The sequence below is a fragment of the Hylaeus volcanicus genome, chromosome 2, assembly GCF_026283585.1.
Source record: "Hylaeus volcanicus isolate JK05 chromosome 2, UHH_iyHylVolc1.0_haploid, whole genome shotgun sequence".
Classification (NCBI taxonomy): domain Eukaryota; kingdom Metazoa; phylum Arthropoda; class Insecta; order Hymenoptera; family Colletidae; genus Hylaeus; species Hylaeus volcanicus.
The window spans coordinates 17,667,820-17,686,355 of NC_071977.1; the positions used below are offsets into that span (position 1 = coordinate 17,667,820).

Sequence of the window (18,536 nt, forward strand, 5' to 3'; positions counted from 1 at the left end):
TTCATTGACATAAAGAGTTTCTTTTTTTACGTACAAATTTAGAGTCACATACACCACTGACGATTATTGTCGACTTAAGTTACCGTCAAATCTTATTTAATAAATTGGTGTGAAAGAAAATGAAGTACCAACGAAAACGTCTAAATTCTAATAGTTTATGGTTCGATTAACAAAGTTTATTCTAAGCTGATAATAAAATGTATTCCATTAAAGTTAATACTTATAAACTGCAATTACATCTGCGCCAACCAAACATGATCAATTCTCATACACTCTATTATGTACATCACTTGCATTTAATTAATGTCTCTATTCCCGTCACTCGCCTCGAATCTACGTCTACTGTTTAGATAAACATGGAAGTAATTCTGCTCCACAAACCGACTGCATCCCTTTTTAAATGAGCCTAAGATTCGCTTCGAGCCAACAGTTACAGAAACTAGTGAGGGACACTGTTGAGACGGAAATACATTGAAAGGAAAACAGCTGTTTAAAAAATAGACGAAAGTACAGTCTGACAAATTGACAGGAATAGAAACTGAGAAATTGGCATGAGTACAATCTGAAAAATTGACAGGATGACAATCTGAAAAATTGACGAGAGTACAATTTGAAAATAGACGGAAATACGGTCTCTAAAATAAACCGGACTACAGTATGAAAAATTTACAACAGTACAAACTGAAATATAGACGGAAATACAGTCTAAAAAATTGACAGGAACACAATTTGAAAAATTGACAAGAGTGCAATCTGAAAAGTAGACGGGAAGAAGAACTCTGTCGTATCCAGGTTACGTTTGGGGGAGAGGCAGACTTCGTGTGAGCAACGATATTACAATATCTATCCCCAGTATCGAGGAGTTAATCCTTTGCACATGATCGATCCCCGCGTGGACGGTTCGCGAGATTCTAGCGCGTGGAAAGCCTCGAAGGATGAAAGGATCAGCGTGCGTGTTAGAGAGGTGCCGGACAGGGAGCCAGCAACTCATTTGGACAGTGAGAAATGGATCTATCGGTCGACGGCGCGAACCCCCGTTGTATGTAACTGGTCGTATTACCACCGGATGGATGACTGCTGATATCGGGTCGACTACGTTTCGAATTCTTCACCCGAGGTTTTCTTCGTTATCTGCCTAGGCGTCTGCGATCGCGGTTTTCCGATCCCATTACGCGCGTTATTTATTACCGCTCACCGCGTGAAAATAGCATCGCTCGACGTCAATGGAAGCGTCGTCTGATAATTATGAGCCACCAGGGGAAACAGAGAATAGAGGGATGATCACGGGACTCGATCTACGACGCGGGGACGTTGAAAAATGTCGATGTATCGACGAAACGTTTTGTTTCTTCCTACTTTCACTCGAACAATGGAACCTCGATATACAGAGCCGTTGACTTTGGTGGTTTTAGTGTTAAGAAAAAATTTAAAATAGGATTAACAATCAAAATTAAAAACACAACAAATAGAAGATCATGACAAAAGAAACATTGTTCTAATTTACAGTTATGCACTAATTATCACATGATTACGTAATACTTGACTCAAAAAATAAACTGTTTCGATTCCTAATATACAAAATTTTACTATTACCTGCACCACACCTAAAAAATGTATAAAACAAACAAGATTAGAATCAAAACAAACACAAGATCATGACAAACGACATACAGTTCAAATTTACAATCATTCATTCATTATCATATGATTCCGTAATACTTGACTCAAAAAATAACCTGTTTCGATTCCTAATATACAAAATTTTACTATTACTTGTACCACACCTAAACAAATTTAGGAAACATACCAATCGTACCAATTATTCAACTTTAACTGGAAGTAGTCTTATTGTTAATAGCTCGCGTCACTGCAGTTCTGTAAACATCTACCGAAAAATTAAAATTTCAAAGGGATCCACCCATCCCAATTCCACCCTCTTCTGACAGGGTAGCACGGCGGTTGAGAAATTTGTTGGTCGGCTGGCGATAAAAAGCACACACGCGACAATGCCCGGAAGGATGCGACCGCGCACTTACCGGCTTCCTGACTGTGGTTGAGCGTGTAAATCGGCGCCGAAATTAGCGTAAATCACACTGGAAAGCGTTTCATTCGCGTACATACACATACATATACCATTTCTCTCGGTTATGTACAGCTTCCGGTGGGCAGGAATATAACCCGGTTTTTCATCCAGGACTCTTGCCGGTTCGCTTATCATGAATAATTCATAACCGATACCCGACGAACTTTGGATGTTTAGCAAACGAATAAAGAAGCAGCCCAGCGGCTGAAAGATGAGGGACGAAGTCACGGGGGATGCCGGTGACAAGAAAAAAAGAGAGAATCCTAGCCAAAACGACGATCGATCCAAAGAAGGACCAATAGACAACCGTCTCGTAGCCGATAACTTCTTAATTGAAAGAAGAGATCTTCACAAAAGCTCTGGAGGGCTTTCTACTTTCTGGGACGCTTGCGACTTGCCCGACGACAATGTTGACGAAACACACGGGCAATTATTCGTCGTTGTAGCCATTGTACGGTAATTTCGTGGACGATAAGCAAAGACCAATTTGTTCCCGCGACTTAATGGCGTCGCAATTCGGGATAATCGTGCTTGAATCATATTTCCGCTTTAGTCGCGACTATGTCTTCCACATGACGGTACGGTACGGTGTTTATTTAAGTGTTGAACCTCATTACAAGTGGTTATTACACTAATAATTCTTCTTAACAATTCGTTTACATTTCACAATGGTATCATAACTCTGCGCTTCTTATCTGTGGCTGACCACTTTAAGTTGTAATACATAACTTCTCATCTCTATCGGGACCCACTGGCCCTCCTATATTGCATAACTTCTTATCTCTTTGTCGCTTGACAACTCATTTCTGTGGGGGCCCGCTGGCCCCTCTCTAGCTCGGGTACCTCGGGGTTGCTAAGCCCGTACAGTAGCTTACAAAAACACTGCTACAGCCTCCACATGGCGGGGAGAATACGACGTTGCTGACAGTAAGGAATGTTATCAGGCGGCCATGTTATACACTATCATTAGCTTGGTTGCTTGATTTATTTTTTAATAGTGTTTGAGTCAATCAAATCTATTTCAATTTTCTCTACAATATTTGCTCACTTACAAAATACCGTAGCTTGGTGAGAGTACTGATTACAGTTACAGTACAGTTAAGCAATAGGAATATAACAAAAATCTATTTTTCAGCTAAAATAAAAGAGCATCCCCTTAAAGTCTCGAATTCATTCAGTTGAACCGAACGATTCACGATACAAACAGTTATGACTTTATCAATTTAAACACATTTTTTAATTACTCTCTGTAGAAATATTTCAAAGGCGTCAAACACCAAGAATATCAACAAACAACAAATCTATTCTTTGACCCAAAGTAAACGCTATATAAAGAAAAGTGAGCGTGCCAATACCCCTTTCACCCACGGTAAATAAAGTCGATCGAGAACCTGAAATAAATGGTCTCGAGTGGACACCAATCTTCAACATGGAATCGTTTCCCTGAAATGTAATCTGCGTTTCGAGCAGCTTCCTCAAAAATTACAGGTATCGAGAAAGGAATTACATATCGCGGGGCGAACGTACGTAAGGAATGGGTCACGAGAAAGAGAAAGAGAGAGAGAGAGAGAGAGAGAGAGAGAGAGAGAGAGAGAGAGAGAGAGAGAGAGAGAGAGAGAGAGAGAGAGAGAGAACGAAGGTTGTGCATTTTACTGTCCCGGACAGTAAAGCTGGTTCCGCCAGGCCGAACACAAATCAAATCGAGAGGAGGTACGAGGGGATTTTGCGGAACGATCGAGTGAAGGAATCTCTGGATACACCCACGCCACACATATATATGTTTGTATATGTATATATTCTGCGGCGTCCCTTGATCCTCCCTCCTTTTTCTTCCCCGTTTCTTGGCAAGCACAGGGAGAGACGAGGAAAGATAAAGTTGTCGCGAGGGCGCGTAAGATGTAGGAGTATCCGAGAGGCAAAAATAAACGCGAGTTTACAATTTGTAAGGGGATAGACAGGAGGGTGGGATAGGGTGATAGAGATGGGAGTCGTTCGAAGACAAGGCAACTGTAACCAGCCGAAAAGAGGTAAAGGAAACAGAGAGAACTTGAAGTGGTGGAAAAAGACGCCATCCTCGCGAAGAAGAAACGCTGAGACTAGGAGGGTCAAGAGCTCTCGGATATCTGAGAGATTGAAATCCAAGGCGCTTCGCCGCTCGAACGGTTCTCCTTATTTACGAGACTTTCAATTACGCCGGCTCCTCTCTCTCCTCTGCTCGCTCCTGCAACTTCTTTCCATTTTTCGTCGCCACTCGTCGCCACGTGGTTATGACGCGTCTGGACGTTACGACCGACCCCGCAAGGTGTTCGCGTGCTATCGACGCCCAAATCCTCCGACGCCCGTCGACATTATCATACCTTGCGAAATGTCAGACCGTCGGGAATGGCTGTTCGCACTTCGATGCCTTCTAAAGTGACGCGCATAAATCGGTTATCGGAACTTTCACGGAGAGGGAGTCCCGTAGGAAACGAATCGCGCAAAAATATGAATTACATTTTCCAACTCCAACTGGACTCGGAGCTGAATTATTTCTTTTTTCAAGATAAAATATTTTCAGAAGGTATTATACTGTGCAAAAGTCTTATGCCATTATATGAATCTTTATATTTAAATTGCATTACATTTAAATAAATAGATGTTTATCAAATAAATATTGTGTATGTTTGTTATTGCGCTCTATACATATGTACTGGCATGCTACATATACGTATGATAGAATTGTAAACAGTTATTTAAAAGAGTTAGAGGAGAATGAAACATTAACAATAAGTTGGTCACCTGAAAGTCCCAATTTAAATATTATTGTGAGAGAAGTAATTATAAAATTTCATGAAAGTTGTTCAAGAAAAGTTGATGCTATCACGAAGGTAAAAGGAGTACTAAGTATTAAATTCTCCTTTGAATTTATACTGTTTTTATCTAATTTCGGACAGTACAATGTACAATGATACTGGTAAGATAAAATATATAAACTAAATCAAAAAGTACTCTTTCTTTAGAGTGAGAATTTTTGAGAGAAGCTGGACTACAGCGCAGTCATTTAGTGATCTGAACGTTCACTTTGATAGAGGAACAATTAGTGAAAGTCAATGTAGAGAATGGTTTGCTTGCTTCAAATTTTTGACAAAAATCTAAGGATTAACCAGGAAGAAGCTGGCCATCAGATTTGGACGACCAAATATGGCATACGATTTTTGGAAGCACCAGCACTTATTTGCTCGTTAAAATTATTTACTCATATGTTAAGCAAATGGGAAACAGTTCTTGAACTAGATGGAGAATATGTTTCAAAGTGCGAATATATAAAACAAATTCCTCATGTTCTAATTTATTTATTTTATTTATGAATTATTTGAATTACATACTCAATTTCCATGAAAAGAAAAATCTTCAATAACATTTTAATAGCATAATATAGTCTTTACAATAACATATTAATGGAATAATGCAGTCTTTTCAATGAACATTTAAATCATATTTTCTGGCATCGTGGACCATTCATTTACCCATTGCAATTCAGAAATGCCTGCCTCTATACAATACAATACTGTCACTCAATAGAAACATGCCACAATTATTAGATCTTATTTCTCTTTCACATGGTTTAATTACGTTGCATGAAGATACCCAACAGGAAAATTCCACGGTACCATGGCATAATTATCAAACAATGTTCCATGCACAAACAAATGCAAAAGGGTTTGCATTTGTTTGTGCATGGAACATTGTTTGATAATTATGCCATGGTACCGTGGAATTTTCCTGTTGGATATCTTCATGCAACGTAATTAAACCATACAACGGGTTTACAAAGGGTTGTAAACACATGCATGAATGATAATCATGACCGGCGGAGATTGCCCATTTTGTATGCTGTATTGTCAGCTAAAAATAACTTTTTAATGACCTAACTGACGATCGTAGTTTACGAATTGACATTTCCAAACAACCTTTGGGGAAATGACAATCTAGCTAAAATATTTTGTCGGCTAGGTCATGAGAACTTACTGTTCAGCACACACTATTACATCACTGTTTTCAAACTAATTCATAATCTCCATACTGAATTGTAAGAAATTCAATGCTAGAGCTTGAGAAAAATTGATTTTCCTTTTTATCTTTTTTTTTCTTCTCCTTATATATTCAGATCAAATAATGAGAGGGCAGTGATAATGAAAGTGTGGTCGTTCTAGTTTAACCAATCGATTTCGTACGAAAGTTGCATTTTCTGTTAGCCTTCCAGAAGGTAAATATCATTTATTGATTACATTTTCGACTTCATATATATCCCGAATCATTATTCCTCGTTTCTTTCTCACAACAAAGGTATGCAACAGAATAATTTACACAAATAAATGCAAAGCTCCTATAAAGAAATAAATGATAACCAATCGAGGTTGCCCTTTTTTATGCTACTTTCGACAAATTAAGGCTTTTCTAAAGTACGAATAGGCCATTCTATGAATGTATAAAATAACCTGAATAAGTATATAATAATGGGTATCCGAAAAAGTTCGTGGCGTTTTGTCGCTAGATGGATGTAACATCGTATATCTTTATTTACATGTAACCTATTGGAACATACTGTTCGTTCACACAAGTTGGCGAGGCAAACTCATTTTCTTTTTCACTCTGACCCTCTCTCCTGCTACCATGCACTACGTCGTGATTGGCTACGGCGAATGACAAAGGACGACAGTGAACATATCGAGACAGAGTGAACCAGAATGACGACTTTACAGCATCGGCGTAGTCTCCTAATCAAAGTGCCGGCTACATATTAAGTTTAAGGGTGTTTATATTAACATACAGTCCTATAAACACTTATAAAGATAACGAAAATCCGAGGATGACTAAGAAGAGAAGACTGAAGACAACAGCATCATTATGTTATGGCAATAGATAGAACGTATAAATTGTATCTTTTTCTAGTCGCCACTATATCTAGAGGGTTTATCCAAGGATCGGTACCTAAGCCAAGAGGCCTCACCCGACCCCACCCGAAGGTGATGGGTTTGTAGAACGACAAACGGCGCCTAATAACTGATTATTAGTACCAGTACCACTGGTAGGGGTTCTTATTCTAACGAACCCACACAGGCCGACTGGGAAAGAAAATAGAAAGACAAGCCCTCTCCATTATTACACTTCATCGAGGCAAGTACTCGGAAACCTCGTAAAACTCTAGTTTCCAGCAATTGTAAGGAGTTTTGCTCTAGGGTCCTCTTATTCTGGGGAGGTCTAGCACCATCAACCACCCCAGGGGACGGACCCCCAGTCGCCACTATAATGGGAAGTCACGCCAATGCTGTGAAATCAATTCATCTCACTCTGTTCCGATATACTCGCCGTCGTCTCTTGTCACCGGCCGCAGCCAATGACGACACAGCGCATGGTGTCAGGAGAGGTGGAACAGAGCAAGAACCGTGTCCTTGGCTCGCCAACTTGTCATGAACGCACGATACTAGATGTCATTTGAAAGCTTATAGTTCATACTACAGATAGAAAAAACAGGTATCAAATTTCTTTATTGATTTAACAGTAATAACGTCTTGAACATGGAGATAAATAATGAGAAAATTTGCTACATTTTACAATACCACTTCAATCAAGGCGAGAATGCCACGCCGGTTTGTGAAAAATTTGTAATGTTTACGGACAAAATGCTCTATCAAAATTTTGATGTCAAAGATGCATCACGCCATGGTCGATCAATCATAGAACGATACGATGAAATCATGCAAATGGTTGAAACACGCTACGAACTTTTTCGGATACTCAATATAATATATTTTATCACTCTCTCGTTCTCTTCCTCTCTTTATCACTCCCTTAAAGGAGGCTGTAGAAAGGACCACGAAGGCCTTCAAAGGGGCGCCCGAGGAATCCGAATAACGACTTAGACGCCGACGATAGTTTCGCGAGTCTGAGGGAACTTATACTTCTTCGACGCACACAGCGAAGCAGTTCTCCCTGCCCCCGTTGACGACAACGTTTTAAAGTGAAACTTTCCGCCTGCAGCCAAATTAATCACACGTGACTCCGTCCGAACTCTATAGCGCATTTAATCCGCCGGAATTTACCGTGCTCCGAAGTTTACGGGCACTTCGGAATTCGGGATTCCACTTTCCACGCAATTAGCACCGACCACCGACATCCCCCGTCTCGTCCCCGAACATTTTTAATAACTTTGCTGCTTACAAAACTGAATTTCACCATTCGAAGTTTCGGTATCGTTCTTCAAGGGGGGAGAAGTTTTATCGGGAGTTTAAGGTCGTCGTGGTTCAGATCTGAGGAAGACATTTTTAATAGTATTTTAAGTAATGGAAGCTTCTTCTTAGCTTCTTTTTAGAGAAGAACATAGAAAAAAAGAATATGCAACAGTCAATAAATTGTCTATACAAACTTTCATGTATGAAGCTATCCCGTTAGTAATACTATGAACAATACCCAGGGTTTAAAAAACGTAGAGTGTTTGATATATCCTACAACTATCTAAGAAAAAGTGAATAAATGATAGATGATCTCATATACATTTCCTCTGACATATTCTTCCTTAATAAAGACACAAAACTATTTTGTAATAATTGAAAATGATGTCCCCTTTTGGAAAACCTTTTATAATAATCGTTTGTCGACCTCGATAGTTCTAATGTTGAACAACCCCAAAATTGTAGAGTTTCCCGAGGGGAAACGATATTACAAAAATACCTGCCCCTACAGATTTATTTATACCTATAGATTTCTTGGAATATTTGCATTACCTAGGGGATGGCCTGACAGTTCCCACGGATAGCATCGTAAAATCTCCGAATCAACCCCCACGAAATACATTACCAACGACTGCCATATATTCGTGGTCCCTGGGCGAAGTGTCCATTAACTGGAACGAAGTGTTGCCGAGAGGGGGGAGGGGGGCACCGAAATTACACCATCTCCCGTAATTTAGCATAAAGTGATCGAGGCTTCCTATTATCCGCGAAACTAGAACCTAACTGCATCCTGGCGCAAACGTGTGTATCCACACATTCGCGACTGTGAGCGCGCGCTATTCGCACCCCTGTTTATAAGAGCCGGGTATTTGCTTTTAATCGATACGCCTAACCTCTGACCTATTATCGCGGCCCGCTGGTAAGTTCTTCGTAGATATCGCTGCGCAAGATTTAGTTCACAGCGGGTTCTGGGAGTTGTTCAATAAATCACCCCCAAGGTACATACGTACGGTCAAAGGCACTTCCACTCGGTGCACTCTTTTAAAAGTAGGAGGATACCGACCAGTACGTGGTTCCAGGCGAGTCGACTCTCGTCTCGTTGCATCGGATCGTTGCCATTCCCTTGTTTGATCGAAAATCTCCCGTATAGAATATCAAATGACGAATTGCGTAATCGAGAACGCCTTTACATGTGGTAGATGTTCCATCGTTTGACTCCGTCACGCACTGGCGAAACGCGAGCTTAAAAGATGGGTTAAATTTAGAGGAAAGTAGTTCAAATAATGCGATTAAATAGCGAGTGCTTTGTAGTTGAAATTTATAGAAAAATAATTCATGTCGATGTATTTCTAACAATTTCTGGAGTACCGTTAATATTGTTATTACTAGATTGCGGAAGTTTATGCAAATGCATATTTTTATAGGAAATAGTTAAAAGAATGGACGTAGACAGAAATTTGTTTTGAAATTAGAGCGCTATAAAAATACATTTTTTATGTTGCATATTTTGCATATTTTGCATATTTGTGTTTAAAAACATATCCAATAATATATTGCATATGTCATTTATCGTGCTTATGTGAAATATCTATCTCGACAAATTAGTTTCGTCGATCACCATACTTTCGTATCATAATTGTATAGTGTTCACACAAATACAGGCCATATGATACCATATTTCTGTACCATATTTCTTGTGTTGCTAATCGACCATTACGTGTGACAGTTTGTATTTCGAATTCGAATACTTCAGTTCAATTATCGCAGTTAATGTGATCTCTGTGAAGAAGTGAATATACGTAAGTGTCTTTTAATTCTCTAAAAATGCCAAAAGTTAAAAAAAGTAGAAAATCATTAATGTTAAATTGGATAAAAAACGATTCCAATTTTGTTATTAACGATAACGACAATAATGATAACGATGACAGAAGCATTCATTGCAAAATTTGGAATAAAAATGTGAAGTGTGAAAGGAAATCGCATATAAAGCAACACATAAATACCGGCACACATAAGAAGAAAATCGAAGAAACTGGTAATTCGTGTGAAACAGAGGAACATATGAATAGTATAATACATCTAAAAAGTATTCCTGGTGATTGCGGTGAAAAGATTAGAAAAAAATGTAAATGAAGGACCAATAAGTGTGCCGGAACAATGTTGTTCTAAATTTAAATACGCACCGATTACTTCGTGTGACGTAGAGCGTTCGTTCGCCGCGTATAAATTAATTTTGACAGACAAACGCCACCAACTAACACCATTAAACTTGGAAAAAATGCTGATAATTTATTGTCACGCAAATTATAATATACCAGAATAATTGTGAAAAGTATTTTATATATGTGTACATAGCGAATATTCTGTAACATACTAATATATTATTTATTATACTACATTTTATTCAAATTTTTCGTGCATATTTTGCATATTTTTCATCCATATTTTGCATATTTTTCATCCATATTTTGCATATGCATGTTACATATTTATCGTGCATAAACTTCCGCAGTCTAGTCATTACAAATGAGAATACCTTAGTGTTATTTACGTATAATTCATTATGATTCATGCAAACATGAGGAGTAGTATGAAATTTTGTTGAAATTGTTCGCTCTATAGTTGCAATGTATGTAAATATAATTCAAATCAATGGATTTCTATCAATTTCTGAGTTATTGTTAAAATTGTCATAAAGAAAGGAAACATTTCAGTGTTATTTACGTCGAATTCATCAAAATTTGTGCAAACATGTGAACATTATTTGTTTAACAAAAATTGCATAATGAAAAAAATTCTATAAATTTGATGAAGAAATCATTCGCTGTACAATTTTCTTTGGACCAAATAAATTTGTTTATACTTTAAATATCCGACTTTCACAAATATTCAATGAACCGAATATAAATCAAACTAAATAAAGCATTTCAAAGTAAAGCCCTGCAATCTCCAATATCCCAAAATAAAATACACTGTTCAATATTTAAAACACAGAACTGACACCTATGAATGAAGAAACAAGTATATACATACTAACTGATCATAAATAAAATAAAGCAAACACAATAATATCAACGATGTAACTAAAGATACTATTTAGATATATTTAATAACATAACCAGACAACAATGAAATAAATTCTAATATCCAAAAGGCCTGTACGTTGTTATAATCATAAAAAAACAACACAAAAGGCTATATCCAGATGAAAAATTAAAGAAGAGATATTCTGCAACCTTAGGCTCGACAAACTCAATTCTAAAGATCTTAGACCAAAAAACCACTCTACTCATACCATCCACATTCTAAAACCCCTGGGATCCAAACAGAGCGATGTTGAACTCTTGGGAATAGATTACTGGCGACAAAGGAAATCAAACATGCCTTAGCAGACACCAGCGACGCTAGAAACACGACAATCAACTGCACACTCCACGTTACAGATCTCCCAGGGTATTAGGAACTGATTGAGAACTTGTAAGACACGGTAGAGAGCTCCCGTGATCATACAACGCACTCAGGAATTGTGGATGCATGATAGAGACGATCCTGATCGTAAGTCCAGGCTGGAGTCGTATACCTGATTACCAACAACCGTCCACGCTACTCTGAATTATGGGATGTGACCATAGATCCTAAAGATACACTACTCGTTAACCCTGGATAAACATAGTCGGTACAAACTTCTGTAACCAAGGAAAGTTCATCGAGGAGTCAAGTGACCCGACCCTGAAGTCATGGAACCCCTATGCAAACTATGTATCTAGCCACCGAGGTCAGTTTCAGACTCTTAGGAGGTCCCAAAGCTCCCTGGTATCTAGAGACGTAACAGAAACTCGGTTAACTTCCGACTGAGGCTAATTCTATGATAGTTTGAATAAAGTTGATTCGGGTACTTTCGGGAACGATCTCGTTGAACTTGTTCTAGGGATTTGTCAATTCATGCCATGAAACGTTGGATAGTTCGAGGCTTAAAATACCTGTAGGAAAGGAAATAAGTAAGGTAATGAATATCAATTTCGTGTTTCACGCTTCAACGCTCATAATAAATGCAGTACATATTTAACAAATTTTTTTAAAACATTGGTATAATAATCTAAAACTTTAAAATGCATTAAATATGTACAGGGTGTCACAAAATTATACGTCGCGGCCACCATAGCGTGATCCCGCTCCTACGATTTGATGGAAATTTATATAAAAAACTCCTCGCAAAATTGACCTTGAACTTGAAAATCAAGGTCAAAGAAACAAAATTTTTTTTTAATTTGTTTAATCATGTTTTACTGGTCATAACGATCAATTTTGTGAAAGAAACCATGAGCCACATCTCAACCGTTCTCTTAAAAAATGATGTTGCATTTCTTATCATTTTTGCAGCTTCTTTATTTGTAAATTTTTACATCCAGCGCCAATATGTATGTAAATAGCATACTATAGTAATATATTGTAATATATTGACAAAGCAGCGGGGAGTTATCCGTTAATTCAGGAAATATAACTAAATGTTTCGCCTTGTGCAAGCACTTTATCCAAGTGGTTACGCTGCTCTTATTGCTGGCTTATAATATTTATAAATAAAGAAGCTGCAAAAATGATAAGAAATACAACATCATTTTTTAAGAGAACGGTTGAGATTGGACCCATAGTTTCTTTCACAAAGTTGATCGTTATGACCAGTAAAACACGATTAAACAACAACAAAAATTTGTTCGCTCCAATTTCGATTATTTCACTAACGTGACCCGTGATAATTGAAGCCTGCGGAAAGCCTCAACACCGCCCGATGTTCCCAAGCCAATGAATTAACTTTAGCAAGCTGTAATTTATGTTGTTGAGTATTTGCTAATGAAAGATCTCCTCTTTCGAGCCACACACTATTTCTCATTCTGTCTCACCTAGATACGATTTAGCCATTGTTGTTCAACTCTACAATGCATCTCCAATTAATCTCAGGCTCAACTTATACTAATTCCAATTTATTCACAGTAACTTAACCGATTAATTGGTCACTAAAACATTTCATTAATTTGTCAACCTGGTTTTCTATCTAAAAATCAATCTGATTTTTTATATTATCTATGGCTTACTACAAATTAGATGTCTCTGCATTTTCAAAAAACGTCACTCAACTATACCACGCTGGGCTGAATTAAATTTTGAACACAGATAAAGTATCGAACAATATTACTTGAATAATAAAAACTACTCTCAATAGTGGCGATGAAAGACAACATCAACTAATTTTGATAAAACTAAGTTCAAATAAAAATTGCACCAAATCGTAGGTGCTGTCACTGAAAATATAAATAGGAAAAGATTGTATTAATAAAAGTATTTAAACTTTCTAAGCTATACATATAATTTGTGGTTAATGTAATAGAATCTAATTCTTTTATTGGCGATTATAAAGAATACTTTCACTAGCAAAACCAGTTATATAAAGAAAAAAAACAAAAGAACTATTAATCCAAACTATTGATAGTTGGAAAACTTATTCTACTTTGTATTTTGTTTTATCAAGGTATATAAATAAAATATCATTTCGATTAAAACGAAGCCTACGATGTTTATTACATAAAAAGTCAAAGTGCCATGCTGTCTTGAACAAAAATCGGTGGATTGCTAGAAGTCTGCTCGTGGTAGGTTTTCGTGGATACCTAGAACTATGTAGTTCAATCGTAGATTCGAAGCCGCTTGATTGGCTGGCCAAGATATCTGCTGACCCGTTAAATCAAACCTAGAAGCACTGCATTTTATGGGTCTAACTTTTCATATAGTTTCATCGTGTTTGAACACGTCACATGAACTGTGACAATGCCTTTCTACTTTGGACAAGCTTCAAGAAAAATCGTACGATAAGAGGGGGATGATATATTACCTTATCGAGAATGGATCGTTCTGTTTCTGCATGTCTGGGCTATACCAAATTGTCATGTTTCTTTATTTCTAGAAGGAATTTTTGATTTACTTTAGATACGATGAAATTATTAAAAGAAATGTAGCATATTAAACACAACTATATTACTTGACTAAACTGTCAAATTAAATGTGATTCAGTCCCTTTGTGTAAACTCGAAACAATTATAGACTTTTAACATTTATAGAATATGAATAGAACTTTTCTATAATATTCTCATATTGTAATTAAACAAATGCAATTCCTGGCTTGTGCTTTTATAAAATCGCAAACAAAAAAACCGCTCATTTATTACTGAACACAAAGAGAATACATCAATTCCTGACGAAATGAGAATAATAAAAGTTCCAGTTTCAATAAAATTGATTCAAATGAAATTAATAAAAATAATATTTCTGTGTAAAGTGAGACCGATATTTTATTCATTGAAACTAAAGAAAGTTCTGAATCCATACAATTTTATACTGTAACAAATATTAAATTTTATTCCCCACTTTAATACGTTGCTGAAAGTAACGTGAGTAATTGCAATGTTTTATGTACGTTGCAAACCAGTGTGGTCTGCGTCATTACCGTCGTCGTGGGCTACGTGGTTCATAATCAAAGATGTAAAAGAATAACCATTTTCTCTGGTCTAATAAATAACACGCAATCAACGTTAAAAATAATTTAAATGTATCTGAAGGTAACTTAGAAAATTATTATGCTTAATTCAAATAAATTTACAAAGAAGGTAACTAATCGACAAATTCTAAAATTGTTTCACAAAAACAATTTTAAAAAAAGCATCTAATAATAACAATTTTATTCATAAAATAACCCAAGAATCATTTTATTATTTGAGAAATATAACTCAGAATTTTGTGAAATAAAATATGAATGAGAAATACCAGTTTTTATTCTTAAGAAATTATATCCTTGGCTTAAAATATCTTATATTGCGCATAGTTTTAACGCTTTTAAGTATGCGCCAATAAAGTGTATTAAATAGGCTAACTGAATATTTAACCAATATGTAAGACACAGTACGACATTGGCTTACAGTTCTCGTCTTTATTTTTACGAACATGAAACAAAAAGATCGTATTAATACACGAAAGTAAAACTTTCAATTAAACGAATGCATCTCTATCAAAAAGGATTCTCTATAGATCGAAAGGCGAACGAAACTGTCGAGCCGCAGTATACGTTAGATTTACCTTTAATCACTTAGCGACCCCGCCCGTGTTAACTCTGGCAACATAATCATCGGTAGACTATAGATTCTCGTGTAGATAGTATATGTAAAAAACACATCCATTGCAGAAACATCAAATATCCATTTATGCATACAATGAATACAAGTAATATGTTCAATGTACATCAAATAATGAAATAAAATAATAATAATAATAATAATAACAATAATAATAGAAATGTATAGATTATATATTGTAGAATATAATATGCAGAATACGTTTGATGTACTGACTATGGACGATGACATTAGCTCATACTGCATACAAATGAACATATTTTGCATATTTGTATGTGTACATACCCTTCATATTTGCATATAAGTGCATATAGTCTGCGTATTTGCATACAAGTGCATATATTCTGCTCATTTGCATATAGGTCCATATATTCTACATATTTGCATATGAAATATGCATTTGCATAAACATCTGCAGTGCAGCTTAATAGACAAATAACCAGCACGTATATTGTTGTTTATATTATGTATATTTTTGCAATTATGCACATTCTCATAGATTTCTCTATATTTTCATTTAGCATAAATGTATAAACATCGACAGTCTACTTATTATCCTTATGACCCTTTTTATTTTGATTATAACTAGACTGAGACTGCTTATGCATTTAGGACCAATGTTAATATACAATAATATATAAGGTTGTGGACAGATGCACAATTATATGAAATATGAAGTCGGAATATGAAAATGCTTGCCCAAACTGTTCGTTCGGATTGTCGTGATGGTTGTCTTTTCCAGTTCGAATGGTTATTAATTCAACGAGGACTTCTACGAACGCGGAATCATGAATTTGCCCAAAAGATGGGGAAAGATCATAGAACAATATGGACACTGTATTAGAAAGTAAGGGTGAGTCTTATAACGTGATGACCTCAAATAACTCGTAAGGTATTCGTTGTACGACAAAATGTTTTAAATAAAAATTGCATGGTATCTAGGGGGGCATACAGTGATGTAATCTGTTTTTTATTACCTTACTTTTTTATTGAGATATTAAGGTCACCTTCAGTTTTTTAAATGGAATGTCTAATACTTCTTTTCGAATTCAGATAAATCATCAAATTTTGCGTAAAATAGTATTACATGAAGTGGGACTTCGAATAAATAATTACTGAGATATCTTCAAATTAATAATCATCTATTAGGAAATACGCTTATGCTACGGTTACTATGGATGCGAATTCGGACAAAAATGTGTTTGGACGAGTACGTCCGAAATCCTCATCAGAACAAGGCGGTCTACTACGGTTACTATGGATGCGAGTTCTGACGAAAATGTGTTCGGACGAGTTCTGACGAATTCGTCCAATTAAACAAACGCCTGTTTTGAAATGATAGTGTTTACACTAGCAAAGACACACATGTCAGAACATTCACGTCGTCGTCAGAACTAATTGAACATTCAAATAAGTTTGATTTTTTCGTGCGACCTGCGTCTATTTTGGGTGTTTTTGAGCGTTGAAATTCGAGTCATACTACCGTAGCCTTAGTCAACGTGACTCTTAGCACGACTTTATTCACGTAGGTAGGTCATGTCTGTAAACAAGTTCCCTGTTAAATATTAATAATGATCAACACGAAATGCTTATTTAGTATCTCGGTAAGCGTTAAAGTCGTATTGAGAAAGGTGCTACATTTTTATTACAATGTTCAGTAACAGTGAAACAACGTTATGATTATTGTTTATGGTGCGTGTGAAGAAAATGCTATAAGAGCTAAGATCTTGTACCAAGCTAAGTATCCTGATCGAAATCAGCCATCGCATTCTACCTTCTTAAGGCTTAGGCTGCCTTCTAAGGCTAACTTTTTTACGCAAAATTTGATGATTTATCCGAATTCGAAAAAAAATATTATACATTCCATTTAAAAAACTGAAGGTAACCTTAATATCTCAATAAAAAAGTAAGGTAATAAAAAACAAATTACATCACTGTATGCCCCCATAGATACCATGCAACTTTTGTTTGAAACATTTTGTCGTACAACGAATTCCTTACGAGTTATTTGAGGTCGTCACGTTATAAGACTCACCCTGTATAATGATACGAGTTTCCATAAACATCCGCAGTCTACTTATAACATTTCGAGTTCCTGCTCGATAAAAAAAACAAAAGTCCCCAGCTCGTAATAAAGTTTCCCTAACTCATGACTGGTAGAATGCTCCCATGCGCGTGGTACGATTGAACCTCGGATTGCAACTATGCAGGTACCCCATGAAAGTGAAAAGAAACGTTTTCCAATCGTGCCCTGTTTGTCCTTATCGCGCTTTAACTCAGTATTATCCAAAATTCATTCTTCCACCAGCGGGAGCGACGCTGGAACGGTAACTTTCCGGAAACTCATGCACGTCATCGTACGTACGTGGCTGGCACCCTTACCTCCCATCCCCGTTCCGTAACCTCTGAACTCTTTTACTACCGGGAAGTTTCACAGAATCGTTATCCTTTTATATTGCAGAACCGGCGGAGGCAGTATGCTGGGTGACGTCAACATCTCCGCGATATTGGACTCGTTCTCCGTCAGTTACGATAAAAGAGTAAGGCCGAACTACGGAGGTGAGTAGGGATACGATTTTTTCTTCCCGCCTATTGATAATCCTATCATTCGACCACACTGTGGTAGCGTCGACGATCGTGCGCAAAACAGCGATCAGAGATGGGCGAAATTATAAATTAAGTAATATGATACGAACCAATACGAATCAATCTATTACGATTGATACGAAACTAGCATTATCTATTACGGACAACATTTATTTATTCATCGACGTTTCGATTGCTAGCTTTTAATTTCTTTTAGGTTTTAAAGCAAATAGTTTAATTCGTCGATTTAATTGGAAGATAGCTATTTGCGTGTAAAAACTATGTAAATTGAAAGAAGAATAAATGCAATAATTTGGGCAGTTATTCGATGAAATTCGTTAATTTCAACGTAGAATACAAATGAAAAATAAGAAATGTCAGTCTATTCATGATATAACAGATCCGTATCTATGTCTATGTCTATGTATTATAATTTTAATTTGGCTTTCAATTAATATGATTTTCTCCTTATTCATTGTT

General features: G+C 36.6%; 1 protein-coding gene across 12 annotated transcripts in view; it reads left to right on the plus strand.

The window, feature by feature from the left end:
* Positions 1 to 18,536, plus strand: part of LOC128872655 (gamma-aminobutyric acid receptor subunit beta) — a 243,544-nt gene that overhangs the window by 106,711 nt on the left and 118,297 nt on the right. For all 12 annotated transcript variants that reach the window (XM_054115561.1, XM_054115563.1, XM_054115564.1 and 9 more), the window contains exon 2: positions 17,932 to 18,029. In XM_054115561.1, the coding sequence (XP_053971536.1) occupies positions 17,932 to 18,029 (98 nt within the window). The remainder of the gene's footprint in view (positions 1 to 17,931; positions 18,030 to 18,536) is intronic.